Raw genomic sequence first — 16,783 nt, forward strand, 5'->3', positions numbered from 1 at the left:
TATTTATTTGGATAATTTGAAAATTGAGTAATTCAAAAAAATAAAAAATAAAACTGTAGAGAGAGATAAAAGCAATCAGTTATTTCATATAAATGAAACAACAAAGGAAAAACCGACACACAGAAAATAGGATGGAGGACAGGTAGTGCTGAAACCTTACTCTCATCAGGAAGAAAGAAGTTAAAGAGGGAACAGTGTGTGTGTGTGTGTGTGTGTGTGTGTGTGTGTGTGTGTGTGTGTGTGTGTGTGTGTGAAAGTCTTTTATATACAGAAAGAAATAAGGGCAAGGGGATAGTGTTGGGGAAAAGGAGTGTGTAAGTTAAGGAAGAGAAGAGCAAGGTAGAAAGAAGGTAGAAGCAAAGCAGAGACATGAAGAAGAATAGGAATAGGAGAAAGACAGGAAAAATTGAAAGGAAAAATACAATAAATAGTTATAGTTTAGAATATAAATGGGATGAATTTACCAATAAAATGGAAACTGAGAGCAGATTAAAAATTTTAATTCAACATTATGTTGCTTTCAAGAAATGCTATAAGGATGAAAGATAATAAACATAAAATAAAGGTCAGGAGTAGAATTTATTATGCAAAAAAGCAGAGGTAGTAATAATGATTTCAAACAGAGTAAAAGCTAAAATAGATTTAATCCAAAAAAAAAAAAAAAAGTAGAAACTACACTGTCACCAATATTCAATATTGTTTTAGACCATTTAAAATAACAGAGTAAAAATACCTGAGAGTATACCTCTCAAAACAGATATAGAAACTATACAAATACAAAAATAAAACATTTTTATACATATACAATTAGACCTAAATAATTGAAGTAATATTTCTTCATGGGTACATAAAGCCAATATGATTTTAAAAATAACAATTTTACCTAATATACATTTATATGATGAGAAGAGGAAAAGAGAATTAAGGGACTTGCCTGTAATCACACAGCTAATAAGTGTTGGAGGCCATATTTAAACTTAGGAAGATTAATTTTCTTGACTCCAGATTTGGCACACTATCCCCCTGTGCACTTAGCTGCCAATATGATGTCTAGGCTCCTTCTTTGGTTGTGGCTTTAGAAAGTCCAATAATTCTTAAGTTATCACTGTTTAAGCTATTTTCCAGTTGTTTTTCTTTTAAGGTATTTCATATATTTCTTCCATATTTTGTTTATTTTTTTAGTTCTTAAATTTATTTTAACCTTAAATACAAAATAAGAAAAGAAAAAATTGCCATGTACACAGAGAGGATTCAATACAAAAATAATTTTCCATTTCAAGAAAACCTATATAATATATACTACACATTGTTTTCAAAGATGTCCAGTTTTGCTTCTTTGTATTTTTTTGTTGTTGTTCTCACTCTACTTTTTTCCCCTGCTTTCTTTGAAGTTCCTGATTTTTTGTTCTTCCAAATGAACTTTATTATTTTTTCTAACTCAGTAAGATAATTTTTCAGTAAGATAATTTGATTGAGATGTCATTACATTTAAAATATAGACCATTTTCTCATCCATAAAATGGGCTAGAGAAGGAAATGGCAAACCATTCCAATATCTTTGCTAAGAAACTCTCAAATTGGGTCATGAAGAGTAAAATATAATTGAATAAGAAAGACACCTTATTTCAAGAAATTATGAAGGAAAACTGCCTGGCAATTTTAGATCCAGAAGGTAAAATAAAAAAAAGAATCTATTGATCACTAACTGAAATAGATCTCAAAATTAAAAAACCAAGGAATATTAATCAAATTCCAGAATTCCCCCATCAAAGAGAAAATACTTCAGGCTGCCAGAAAGAAATAATTTAAATATTGTGGAACTACAGTCAAGTTTACACAAGATGTAATGGCTTCCATGTTAAAGAAGTGGAGGTTTGGATTATGATATTCCAAGAGGCAAGAGAATTTTGCATAACAACCAAGAATCATCTACCCAGGAAAACTGAGTATAATCCTTCAGGAACAAAAATGGATTTTCAAGCATTCCTGATGGAAAGACTAGAGTTAAAGAGAAAAAAAAAATTTAAATAATAGGTTTTAGAGCAGCCAAGTGGTGCAGTGGATAGTGCACTAGCCCTGAAGTCAGAAGGACCCAAGTTCAAATGTGGCCTCAGATACTTACCACTTCCTAGCTGTGTGACCCTGGACAAGTCACTTAACCCCAATTGCCTCAGTCAAAAAAAAAAAAAAAGAAAAAAATCTTTTTATTTTCAAAATGCTGGAACTCTGTCTTCCCAGAAATCACTCAGAGTCAGGATCACTAAACGTCTTTATTCTTGATCTTTTACGGTCAAGGTCAGGGGGTTAGGCCTAGCAATCTCACACACACCTTCCTCCCTCAAAGGCCAGGAGAGACTGACTCAGCTTCAGCGTCACAATTTCCTCTTCTTCCTCCTTCTCCTCCCATACACGTCACTTCCCCCTCTTTGTCCCACCAATCAAGTCAGCACAGAACAGCTGGGGAGGGTCAACCTTCAAACAAGTTAATAGGGAACTGTCCAATTGGCAATTAGTCTCACATGCTTCATTATCCAAGTGCATTGCTCAGTTCTAGCCCTTTACATCAAAATATATGCAAAGATAGTTTTTGACATTTACTCTTGCAAAATCTTGCATTCCAAATTTTTCTCCTTCCTCCCTCCCCTGAACAGCAAGTTATATATTAAACATGTGCAATTCTTCTATATATATTTCCACATTTATCATGCTGCACAAGAAATATCAGATCAAAAAGGGAAAAAAAGCAAACAAAAAAGATGAAAATACTATGTTGTGATCCACATTCAGTTCCCATAGTGCTCTCTCTGGATGCAGATGGCATCACAAAGTCTATTGGAATTGGTCTGAATTACTTCATTGTTGAAAAGATCTACATCCATCAGAGTTAATCATCACATAATCTTGTTGTTGCTGTGTACAGTGTTCTTAAAGAGAAAATTTATAATTCAGACACAAAACTTGATAAGTATTACAAGGTAAACGAAAGAGTAATCATAAAAACTCACAATTAAATTTTTTGCATTCCTATGTGGGAAAATCATACATATAATTTCTAAGAACATTATCATTATCAGTCACAATGAGTTTACAGACTTAGAGGGCATGGATATGAGTCAATTATATTGGAATAATCTCTCCAAAAAAAAAATAAAGGGGGAAGAATAAGGGGTGTACTGGAAGAAGGAAGAAAGAAGACAGAATGGAGAACATTTTGTCACATAAGAGGTATGCAAAGAAGGGCTCTTGCAGTGAAGGGGAAAATGTGAAAAAGAGGCAATGCTTGAACCTCACACTGGAATTGGTTCAAAAAAGGAAGAAAAAAAAAATATATATATATATACATATTCAATTATGTATAAAAATGTAACTTACTCAGTAAGGAAATAAGAGGGGAAAAGGATAAGAGAAAAAAGGAATTATAAAAAAAAAAAAAAGAAGATTTGGAGGCAGTGGTTAGAAGCAACATAGAGGGGGGGGGGAAATTTTTGCCCTTTGAAAAAGGACAGAATAGGACAGCTAGATGACACAGTGATTATAGCACTAGCTCTGGAATCAAGAGGACCTGAGTTCAAATTCTACCTTAGACATTTGACATTTATTAGCTATGTGATCCTAGGCAAGTCATATAACCTCGATTCCCTTGCCAAGAAAAAAAGATAGGATAAAAAAAAATAAAACAAAAACAAAGGAAAAAGGAAACAAGAAAACTTGATTGAGAAAACACATGCTTAGTAATCATAACTGTGAATGTGAATGTGATAAGTTTACCCATAAAACAGAAAAGCAGATAGCAGAATAGATTAGAAACCAGAAGCCAATAAAATGTTGTTTACTAGAGACACACTTAAAACAGAAAGACACAATTAAAGGACTAGAGCAGATCTAATAACTTCTAAAGAAAAAAAAAGCAGAGGCAGTAATGATATCAAACAAAGCAAAATCAAAAAAGGTCCTAATTAAAAAGGATAATCAAGGAAATTATGTTTTTCTAAAAGGTATCATCATAAACATTGAAGTAATATCAAAAAATTATAGCAAATTTCTCAAAGGCCTCATTTTTCAAATATATGCTGAGCATAAAAGTGAGTCAAATTTATAAAAATAAGAGCCATTCATCAAGTGATAAATCATCAAAGAATATACATAGGCAATTTTCAGAAGAAATCAAAGCTATCTATAGCCATATGAAAAAATATCAGAAATTACAAATGCTCAAGAGGATGAGGGGAAAATAGATACATTAATGAACTGTTGGTGAACTGGAGAAAAGCTGAACAAAATGTGGGTATGTGATTGTGATGGAGTTCACTGAGGGTAATAACAAAGGGAATGGTTTCAGAAAAATATGGCAAGATCTATGTAATTTGATGCAATGTGAAATGAGAAGAACTAGAAAATCATTATGCACAGTAATATCAAAGTTTGTAAGATCATCTATGAAAGACTTGGCTACTCTGATTAGTATAATGATCCATGACAGTTCCAAAGGACTCATGATAAAAAGATGCTATCTACCTCCAAAGAAAGAACTGATGAACTCTTAGTACAAACTGAAGTATAATTCTTTCACTTTATTTTTCATAGTTTAAAAAAATGGTTAATAGTGAAATGCTTTGCATGGTTTCACATACATAAACTGATAGATATTTCTTGTCTTCTCAGTGGATTTAGATGTGAGGAGGGAGAGCATACGGAATTAAAAATTTAAAAAGAAAAGAATGCTAAATAAGTAATTTTTTTTAGCTTCCTTGTATTCTTTTATCTTTATAAATATGGCACTTCTTCAATAGTAATAAGAGATCAATAAGAAGTAAGCTTTTTGCCATATTCTTCTACTTTGTATCCCCAATGGTAAGAAATTAATAAATCTTTGCTGAATTGAATTTAAGAGGATGGGAATACATAAGCATATTAAACTGAACTGCAGGTTCCCAATCAGCAATTCCTTAGTTTGTGGAACTTATCCAACCTTTGCTAGTACCCTGAGTTCCTGCCTGCCCCCAGCTGCCAGTTATGACTAGCTAAAAAGATTATCAAGGAAACAGCCAACAGAGAGCAGGAGCTAGTCAGGGGCTGGGGCTTATGTGTCTTTCTGCCATTGAAGTCATGATGACATATGTGGGGAGACCAAGCCAGAATAGTCAGCATTCAAAAGCACAAATTAGCAATTTTGTGCCTCTTAAAAAGTAATAATAATGTTATTACAAACTTAAAAACAGATAACTGATATTTTTACATACAATTCTTAATATGTTCCAGGTACTTTTTAATTTTACATTTGATTCTTATACATCCCTGGTAGGTGGGTGTTGTTATTATCCCAGTTTTATAGATGATAAAACTGAAGCAAACAGAGGTTAAAATGATTTTCTTTCCCAAATTCATATAGCTAGGAAGTATCTGAGGTCACATTTAAATACAGGTTTTCCTGACTCCAGGCCAGCTAGCTATCTCTGAGGATCACTGTACCATCAAGATATGTGTGTGTATTTATATATATATATATATATATATATATATATATATATATATATATATATAGTGTGTGTGTGTGTGTGTGTGTGTGTGCGCGCGCGTGTGTGTGTGTCTAGAGAAACTTTTAAAATATTTGTGCTTCTTCCAGTTGATCAATGATGGACAGAGGTAGCTACACCCAGAGAAGAAACACTGGGAAGTGAATGTAAATTGTTAGCACTAATATCTGTCTGCCCAGGTTGCATGTACCTTCGGATTCTAATGTTTATTGTGCAACAAGAAAATGATATTCACACACATGTATTGTACCTAGACTATATTGTAACACATGTAAAATGTATGGGATTGCCTGTCATCGGGGGGAGGGAATAGAGGGAGGGGCGGTAATTTGGAAAAATGAATACAAGGGATAATATTATAAAAAAATATATATATATAATAAAAAAAATTAAAAAAAATATTTGTGCTTGAGTGATACCCTATTTCATGTTTTCATAGCTTTACAGTTATAAAACTATATAATTTCATTGACCTTTTCTAGAAATGGATGGATTTTGATAGTTTAAAATGTCCCAAAGAAGGTGATAGTCCTTCTTCATGAGCCTAGGATGAGGATGTTTTGAATGATCTGATTAACACAAACTCAATATTCCCCGATTCTCTTATCTGTGCACTGTTGTATGTTAATTATATTTCATCTGGTTTGTGGCATTCAGAGATAGCAAGAAAAAAGTTCTGTTATATATAATACCTCACTTTCCACTATATTACTTAAAAAAAATGTATAAAATCCAAATTTTTGAAAATTGTATTTAAATAAAGCAAAGAGGCCTGCTACTTAAAGGATATATAAAAAAGACTTTCCCGATATGAGTGTCCAATTTCTCCACCTCACTGAGATCACAAGACAGAGGTAATATTTTGCTCTCTGATATATCCATGAAGTTGGTGGGCTTCATTGCTCAGACTTATTGTCTTTAGTTCATCTCTTAGACTCAGATCAGCATTAGAGCTTCAGATAATATCATGCTCTAAACTCCAATATAGCACTTGAAAGTGTACTGATGAAAATGGCTGAAAAAATTATGATATATGAATGTAATAAAATGTTCTAATGCCAATGGAAATGCTTTCAGAGAAACCTAAAAAGATTTCTTGAAGAATAAAATGAGAATAATTTATATGATAACAGCAGAATTGTGAAGATGAACAAATTAGAAAGACTTAAGAAATCTGATATATTGACTAAAGATTCCAGAATACTAATGATGAGGAATGAATGTCACTTTCTAACTGATAGGAAATGAACTCAAATATATAGAATGAGACATATGTTTTTTTTGGGCTTAGGCAATGTGAGCATCTCTTTTGCTTGACTATGCATATTTATTAAGAGGTTTTTTCTTTTTCTTTTTTTAGAGGGGAGGAGAAAAATATATATATACATATTTCCTCATTTCCTCAACCAAAAGTATTTCATCTGGTAAATAGATGAGGAAGTGGATAGAACACTTAACACTTCCTAGCTGTGTGATCCTGAGCAAGTCACTTAACCCCAATTGCCTCAGCAAAAAAAAAAAAAAAAAAAAAAAAGGTACTTTATCCATCATGATTGACATAACTCTTCTCAGCAATGCAACAACCCAAGATAGACACATGATGGAAAATGCTATTACCTTTTTGGAGAAAAAACTGATGGAGTTTGAATGCAGATCAGAGGAAATTGTTTTCACTTCATTTTTTTTCCTTTTGTTCCATTTCTTTAACAGCATGACTAATATGGAAATGTTTTATATGATTGCACATATATAACATATCAAATTGTTTACCATCTTAGGGAAGAGGGAGAGGAGTAAGGAAGAAAACCTGGGACTCAAAATTTTATTTAAAAAATGAATGTTGAAAATTGTTTTTACATATAATTGGGAAAAATTAAATACTATTTAAAAGAAAGGGGGAGTACTTCATCTCTATGGACAAACTTTATATGGCTAGCAAATTCTTCTAGGATTCTTGTCCCATTTGCCTCAGCCCAACTTTTCCTAAGTCCCAAGCTAGATCTGCTCTTCCCTCCCAATTTGTTGTCTTGAACCCAGTTGTAACATTAACAGACTTTTCCTCTTCCTCTCATGTTCCTTCTATCTAGTGGCACTCATAGTAATTATGGATTGAAAAATTGAGACAGAGCAGCTAGGTGGTGCAGTGGATAGTGCACCAGCCCTGGAGAGCACCCAGGACCTGAGTTCAAATCTGGTCTCAGACACTTAACACTTTCTAGCTGTGTGACCCTGGGCAAGTCACTTAACCCCAATTGCCTCAGACAAAAAAAAAAAAGAAAAGTTGAGACAAAGTGAAGAATGGATGGAAGGATGTTCCTTTTCTATCTCTTCTTTTGCACATTGGATCACATACATTTGCTTAAGAAGATTCAATAGCTCCTTTAGGCTTTTGACAAAGTACGTAATTTTTTTTGTCATTTAAAGATTTTCCTGATATTAGAAAAGGCCAGTCTGTTATTGATTCATGGCTTTTGTAAATTTCCTTATTTTTAAATATATTAATAAAATTTAAATATATATGCATAAATAAATATATGTATGTATTAACATACATACATATATATAAACAAGACTGTCACAAATTGCTTCAAAGTATGTACAAAGATAATAAGGTATCATGGATTTTTCATAGGACTTAACATGAGGAAGACCTTAGATTTGAGTTATACCCTTGTACCTCACTTTCCTTGTCTGTAAACTTCACAGAGCTGTAGTGCAGATGAAATAATATGATTTGAGTAAATCTTAAAAGAATCACAGATGAATTATTGCTTGGCTTCTCTCCCTCCAAACTCCAATCAAACCAACTTTTTGCTGTTTCCCGTATTCAGTCATGTACCTACATGCTTTTGGACAAGCCATATCCCATGCTTGAATGCTGTGTCTCCTCTTGTCTATTAAAAATCTTAACTCTTTTAAAGGTCCAACCCCTGACTCACCTCATACAGTAAGCCTTTCTTGATGGCCTTGAGTGTTTGGACTTCCCCTCATTATTTGATATACATTTTGCATTTATTTATATATATATATATACATATATATATACACTTGCTCTTCTTCAATAGAAGGTAAATTCTTTGAGGAAAGGTTCATTTTCACTTCCATCTAACATATAGCTGATGTTTAATAAATGCTTATTTAACTGAATAGTAATTATAAAGAAGCTGCTCTCCAGGAGGTTCAAAAAGCATCAAACCAGAAAGACATTAGTACTCTGGTTTTCATTATACTCCAATATCATACCTCTCAGCATCAAGATTAAATAAAAAGCCGTTTTTTTAAATCCATATATTTCCATCAAATTCACATATTGTTACTGATCTGTCCTGATTGGTAAGAAAGGCCTGGCAAGATTGGATTCTTATACTTTTATGTCACAGACTCCCCTAGCAATCTCTTGAACACTTTTTTAAATATAGAAAACTAAAATGCACAGGATTCTAAAGAAAATAAATTATAGGAAAATACAATTATAGTTTGTTCAGAAGATAGAGTCAAGATGTTGGAGCAGAAAGATGCAAAGCTACTGAGCTCCCATTCACAACTTCAACAAACATATAAAATGTACTAGAAGTTCCCATCCCATCCCTGAGATCTTGGAATAACAACACGTAATATACCAAGAAAGAAGTTGAGTGGAAGAATGGGGTAAGAGGAGGGAAAAACCCAACCATGAGCTTTTATGATGGCAAGGACAAGAAGATACATAAATGCAGAAGAAAATGATTCCAAAACATGTATGAGCAATGCCTCAGAGAAAAAAAACTATATCAAGCACAAGCTCCTGAAATTCCTGGAAGACAGACATGAAGCAGGATTAAAGAGTTTAAAAATATTTTTTATAAGTAGAATGACAGTGTTTCTGGGAAAAAATTGAAAAAGAAATGATAGCCATGGAGGAAAGAAATGAACAGCTTGGAACAAGAAGAACAAAACATTACCCACCATTATCCTGAAAATCAAAATGAACCAAATAAAAGTCAATTTCTTCATGAGGCCAAAAAAAAAAAAAAAAAAAAAGTTTAAGTCAAAAGGTTGAAAAAATGGAAGAAAATATAAAGTATCTCATAGCAAAAATGACTGACCCAGAAAACTGATTAAAGAGGGAAGAAAAAGAGAATCATTGAACTATATCAGCAGCATAAAGAAAACAAAAAGCCTAGACATACTTTTTCCAAGATTCCTGAAAGGAAACTACCCATTTCTCTTAGATCCAGAAAGCAAAGTAGAAGTACAATCCACCAATCATCCTCTAAAAGAAACCCCAAAATTAAAACTCCCAGGAATATCATAGCCAAAATCCATAGCATCCAGTTTAAAGAAAAAAATAACAAATGCAGCCAGAGAGAAAGATTCAAGTACCAAGGATCACACGTGATTTAACAATGATTTGAATTCAGGAAACACTAAAAATGAGAGACATATTAAAAGATAAAGGTGGGAGTAGAATTTATTATATAAAATATAAGTCAGAGGTAATAATTATGATCTCAGGCAAAGGTAAAACTAAAATAGATTTAACAAAGAGAAAAATAGAAAAATGTTATGTGTCGGCAACATTATTCTATATTGGTTTAGATCATTTAAAATAACTAGACAGTATAAAATACCTGAGAGTTATCCTGTGGCTGTTTTGGCAGGTATACTCTCAGGTATTTTATACTCTTAGTCTGGTCTTACACATATATGTATATGTATATATGTGTATATATGTTTATATATTTATTTATACATATCTATGTATATGTGTGTATGTATGTGTAATTAATTGTAGCCTATTTTAGGATGGGGAAATAAAGGGAGGGACAGGGAAAAAACCAAGTAGAAAGTATACATCAGAGAATAAAAGAAAACCTACAAGGAAGCAAAGAAAAGCTTGTGCTGCATGATAAATGTGAAAATATATATAGAATAATTGCATGTCTTTAACCTATATTGGATTATTTGCTGTCTAGGGAAAGGAGGGTAGGGGAAGGGAGGGAGAAAATTTGGAACACAAAAGGTTTTGCAAGGGTAAATGTTGAGGATTATCTTTGCATGTATTTTGGAAATAAAAAGCTATTATTAAAAAAAATTAGATTCTGGAAGAATTAGAACATAAGTCATTTGAGAAATTCTAGTAATCAAATATAAAAGGGAATGAAGCAGAATTTTTATATCAGCAGGGAATTTTTACCACTAATGGAGAACTCTATGTAGAAACAAAATTGTATACTCTGCACACAATATTCAAAGGTAAATAATACTGAAAATATGCTTGTAATTTATACTAATTGAGGAATAAATATTTTTTAAAATCTGTTATGTAATACATGTGTAAATATCCATACATATGCACAATATGATGAATATATTACAAATCTCATTTATTTTATTAAAAGATCAATATTAGAAAATTAGTCAATATTTTTTATTTGCCTTTTTCTACTGCACTTAACTCTAGTCTTTAAAAAAAAAAAAATGGAGAGATTACACTACAGTTAATTTACCAAAAAAATTGTGAAAAGAACCTTGCCTTTGCTACTTACTGTGTGACACTGGACAAGTCATTTAATGCTTCTCATTTTCCATACCTATAAAAAGCAGGGAGCTGGATTAGATGACCCTATGCAAGCCATTCAAATTCTGTGTATTTCAGGGTCTCCCTAGGACTAAGCTGCTAACTACTGGAACTTTAATCACAGGTTATTTAAATCACATCCTTTTAACTGCCAAGTTCCCCAAGATTTATCCTTTCTGTTTGCATATGAAAAAAATAACATGAAAGCTAGAATAAATTTTAACCATTATTTAGCTCAATTGCTTCATACTCTATAGAAGAAACAGGAGCTGTGGAATGAAAGACTGAGTATACACAACAAGTCCAAGTTTCAATCAGGATATTGTAACAGTCAATCAGACCTCATCTCCTTTATTGTAACTTATTATGTATCTTACATAAAATACATACTAGTGTAATACTCTAATGCAGATGAATAGGTTCATAAAGTATAAATCTAGGCAATAAATATATACATTCTGCTTAGAAGAGGCAAGGATAAGGAGAGGGAGCAGGGCTAGGAAGATTGGAGCTCTACTTTTTAACTTCTCTTTGATGATCCTAACTTAAGAGTCAACTACCACAGGCATTTAATTAATGCTTATTGACAAAGGAAATTATCTACCAAAGTATCACTATAAAATATAGCTCTATTTTTATTCCAACAAATCATCTGATTTGTAGTCAGTAATAAATGTGTTTAGTTAAACTTCAAGTCTTTAGGTTTCACATTAAACTCAAAACACAAGTGATAAAAGAATATATATATTGCTGATACTTTGAACAAAAGATGTCAACAAATATAGGACAAATACTCAGTTTTTCTAATGTGCACCTAACCAAACAACTAAAATATCTGTTCCTTCAATAGTCTTTTTATGTCATTTAGTTAACAAATATTCTATTTTACTCTATAAATTTAAAAACATGATTCTGAAGTGTCCACAAACTATACCAGACTGACCAAAGAGATTTGTGACATGATTTTTCACCTCTGAACCAGAAGATCTCTAGGATTTCTTCCAGCTCAAAAGTTCTATTGTAGTTACAACACTTTAATGACATATAGTTCTCATTTTATATAGTGGACCAATTTATATATTATATAATGTGAATTTGCTCTCAGACCAGAAGAGAGAGGGAAATAAGAAGGGACTGGCAAAACTGTGAGAGGTTGGGAGGAGGAGGGAAGCAGGACAAAACCAAGAGAGAATACGGGCTAACACATGTGGACTGGACATGTTCAGACAGGAGAGAGGCAAACACAGAGTCCAGGGACAGACCCATGGAACTGGAACACACCACACTCAGTAGACAGAAGACAGACAAGGATACTCAGCAAGGTAGAAAGAGTATAGCAAAGGTCTCCTCTTTCGGGCCATCGGTCTTACTTACACCAACCCCTCTATTGGCAATGGAAAATCATTCTACTTTCACTTGGAGATTTTTTTTAGTTTTTCTTAAACATTTGACAAAATCCAATTCCCATTTCTATTAAAAACACTAAAGAGCATAGGATTGGAGTTTTCCTTAAAATGATCAGTAGCACTATCTAAAACCATCAGACAGCATCATATGTAATAAACTAGAACCATTCCCAATAAGATCAGGAATGAATCAAGGTTGACCACTATCACATTATTCAGTATTGTATTAGAAATGTTAACTTTGGCAATAAGAAAAGAAAAAAGAAATTAAAAGAATTAGAGTAGGTAACGAGAAATAAAATTGAGAAATGACTCAAATTTATAAGAATGCAAGTCACTCTCCAATTGATAAATGGCTAAAGATGAAGAATATTTTTCAGAAGAAATTAAAACCATTTCTAGTCATATGACAAAAAGCAAATTAAGACAACTCTGAGCTACCACTACACACCTCTCAGATTGGCTAAGATGACAGGAAAAGATAATGCTGAATGTTGGATAAGAAGTGGGAAAATTGGGACACTAATACATTGCTGGTGGAATTGTGAGCAATTTGGAGCTGTGGCCAAGAGGCTATCAAACTGTGCATACTCTCTTTGATCCAGCAGTGTCTCTATTGGGCCTGTATCCCAAAGAAATATTAAAGGAGGAAAGGGATCCACATGTGCAAAAATAGCATTTTTATAGTTGCAGCTCTTTTTGTAGTGGCAAGGAACTGAAAACTGAATGGATGCCCATCAGTTGGAGAATGGCTGAATAAGTATATGGTATATGAATGTTATGGAATATTATTGTACTATGAGAAACGGCCAGCAGGATGATTTCAGAGAGACCTGGAGAGACTTACATTAACTGATGCTGAGTGAACTGAGTAGAACCAAGAGAACACAGTACATAGCAACAAGATTATATGACAATCATTTCTGAAGGATGAGGCTCTTCAATAATGAGGTGATTCAGGCCAATTCCAATGGACTTGTGATGGAAAGAACCATCTGTATCTAGAAAGAGGATTATGGGGATTAAATGTGGATCACAACATTGTAATTTTACCAGTTTTTTTGTTGTTTGCTTTTTCTCTTTCTTTCCCCTTTTGGCTTTTTCTCATGCAACATAAATACGAAAATATATATAAAAGAATTATACATGTTTAATATAACATACTTACTGTCTAGAGTAGGGGGTAATGGGAGAAAAATTTGGAATATAAGGTTTTGCAAGAGTGAATGTTGAAGCATATATTTTGAAAATAAAAAACTGCTATTAAGTTTTTCTTTTTAAGATTTACTTTTCTTATGGGGAGGAGGTTGTTAAGGGGCAGGAACAAGGAAAGAGCACAGTAAAGTTGGCATAGGCTATTTTTGGAATGTGAATTTCTCACAGAATTCTTTACACAAAGTCAAATTTGCATAATGCAAATTTACATAAAGCCAAAACTGTCTGTAGTTACAATGTATATTTCTAGTATTCAATTCCTAAAGAATCTATCCTAAAATATCTATCTCAAGATTATTCCACACTTGAATGTGCTTCAGATGATGTATAGTTAAAATCAACTTAAAAAAAAAGGAAATATCAAAAGAAAACCAGCAATTTTAATTTTTAAATATAAAAATCCAAGACTTTATTGGAATAAATGTTACATGACATTCTTTAACATTAAACTCTGAGCAAACTTGAGAGGTGATGCAATTTTTTTCCATTCAAGTCTAAAATGAAATAGGTATGTGACCATTTAGAATAAAGTTAGAAGGAAGCAAAGCTTAAATATTAAGCAACTAAAGCAAAGAAAGCAAAAACCAACAATACAGTACATCTACATTTTAAATACCACTGAATTTCATTTTTAAAGAAAAAAAATAAAAATCCATTTTGCAGTAAAACAGCTTTAGTAACTGATCATTAGAAAAACCTGTGAATGTTTATCTCAGTTTCATTTTTACTTTACAATCTGTTCATTTTCCCCACCCAACCCCCTAATAAAGATTCCTTATTCTCTCTTAACTATCATAATTTTGTAGTCTCCATACAAGTCAAATTTATCAAGTCCATAAGAGTTCTGCCTGTGTAAAAACTGCAGGAGTCAGATGGAGCCCCTGTAGTAGATGCTATTGATTAGTGCTGGTGAGAGGACAAGACCAACTGGAGTTAAGCAGGTGGGAAAGTGCACTGCAGGGCTGTTTTCCTAAAAATGTGCATGTCTTAGCCAGGGTACTTCAGTTATATATGTAACATTCCTGCTGTTCCAGGCCCTGAGCTTACCTTCTATTATGTCAAAATGGAGACTTTTTGTAACATGAAAAAACATCCAGGAGGTCAGAACTAGGGCAAAATCCAAAACTTTATTTATTTTAAAATCTTTAAGATTTCCAGAAGCAAAAAGATGGATATACTTTGAGATGCAAAAATAAATGCTCCAGAACTCACCCAGAACTTTAAATATTCATCCTGAACACTTGGGCATTATTAAAGGAGATGCTACATGGACCAAAAGAACAAATTTCCAAATTTACACTGGATAATGAAAAATTAAGTAAACTGAGCTAAATGCTCAATTATCTGATGTTGCTTTAAATGAGTTGGGTTCTCAATATATATATATATATATATATATTTATTTATTTATATATGTGTATGTGTATATAAGTAGGTGCTACAGATTCTCTTTCTGGTTTTAAAAATAATTTGTTATTACCACTAAAAAATTTTATGTTTATTATAAAGTATGGCACCATTAAATATAAAATTGCTTTAGAAATTTAGTACCTCTAATAGGTCCATCTGGTTATTTTCATAGTATAGTATGCTTTTCTCATTCAACAAAAGTGGAGGAGAGAAAATGAATTTCCATCTATATACTTACAAAAAAAAAATGGCCAAATAACTATGGTCACTATTATTAGGAATTCATGCTTCATTCATGAAAGATTTGAAGCCATCTCTAAGGGTCCATTCTTGCATTCTTCCAACAGACTTAATTTCTACTGATACTACTAGGAATTTTTCTTGCATTTAGCCTGGACAGACTTCTTCCCAAAAGGGGTTTTTTCCAGATGTCTTCTCTAAAACCTAAAAAAGTAACTATTTTCCGAACTAGATGGAACCATCAAGGAAAGAAAAATTACCAAATCCCTTCATAGAAACAGAAGTTAATTCTGTATATATTGTCATTCCCAAATACTAATTCTCACCAGTGAGAAAAAGTCACCTCCTTTACTCCTATTCCTAATTTGAGAAAAAAAAAAAAGTATTTAATCATTAAAAGGTGCACAAAATGTTAAATACTGGTGGCAAATAAATAAATTTTAATATTTCTTAACAAGCAAACCTTTCTATTTAGAATGCTACATCCCTGCTTTAGGGAGAAAAACATTCCCAGGAGATATAAAGTTGTTCATTATCTCTCTACTGGGAAACCTTGGTCTTGGCTTCAAGTAGTTTTAGAAGCACCATTTGTTCATATCCACACTAACATAAGCATTGGAGGAAACACAAAAATATAACAAAGTCTAAGAAGATTGAAAATGAAAAACAAAAATCTAACAGTTCCTGCCATCATTCCATGTTTTAATCTTCAGGGATTTACATTTAAATGGACTGATAGAAACTCCACAATCAAAAGTTTTGGGAAAAAAATTTTTTGTCAGGTATTCTTCAAATTTAAAATCCAAGTGAGTCCTTACATGTGTACTTCACATCATTTTCCTCATCTCATGCATTATTTATTGCAAAAAATTTTATCAAATATTCCTCTAATAACATTTCTTCAATTTAATATAATAAAAACAATTTACAATTTACAAATACCATTTCCAGGTACATTAAATTTGTTTTAGTCACGGCTCTTAACATTTTCTCCTTGCTAAAGATGTGAAAAAGGAAAAAAAAATCAGTCCCTAGTTTCTTTTAGTCCTGAAGAGCTGGTGGTTTCTTGTGGCAGTGTAGTAAGTTCTAGGAAACCAGCTTGCTGCTAATGTCTTTGTGCTGAAATACAGTAAAAAAAGAAAAAAAAAGTTATTAGGCACAATTATAAATTCATATAAAAACAAAGTCCTATATCATTTAAAATTTAGCTCTATTTTTATTCCAACAAATCATCTGATTTGTAGTCAGTAATAAATGTGTTTAGTTAAAACTTCAAGTCTTTAGGTTTTACATTAAACTCAAAACACAAGTGATAAAAGAATATATATTGCTGATACTTTGAACAAAAGATGTCAACAAAGATAGGACAAATACTCAGTTTTTCTAATGTTCACCTAACAAAACAACTAAAATATTCG

The 16,783-nt window shown here is 32.3% G+C and overlaps 1 protein-coding gene across 5 annotated transcripts in view; it reads right to left on the reverse strand.

The window, feature by feature from the left end:
* Positions 1-14,093: 14,093 nt before the first annotated feature.
* PWWP2A (PWWP domain containing 2A) overlaps positions 14,094-16,783 on the reverse strand; it is a 35,644-nt gene continuing 32,954 nt past the window's right edge. For all 5 annotated transcript variants that reach the window (XR_012486667.1, XM_074291968.1, XM_074291963.1 and 2 more), the window contains one exon: positions 14,094-16,484. Coding sequence is in view for 3 of the 5 variants with exons in the window: in XM_074291963.1 (XP_074148064.1) it covers positions 16,397-16,484 (88 nt within the window). In the remaining 2 variants the exon portion in view is untranslated. The remainder of the gene's footprint in view (positions 16,485-16,783) is intronic.

Source organism: Sminthopsis crassicaudata, chromosome 2, assembly GCF_048593235.1.
Source record: "Sminthopsis crassicaudata isolate SCR6 chromosome 2, ASM4859323v1, whole genome shotgun sequence".
Lineage (NCBI taxonomy): Eukaryota > Metazoa > Chordata > Mammalia > Dasyuromorphia > Dasyuridae > Sminthopsis > Sminthopsis crassicaudata.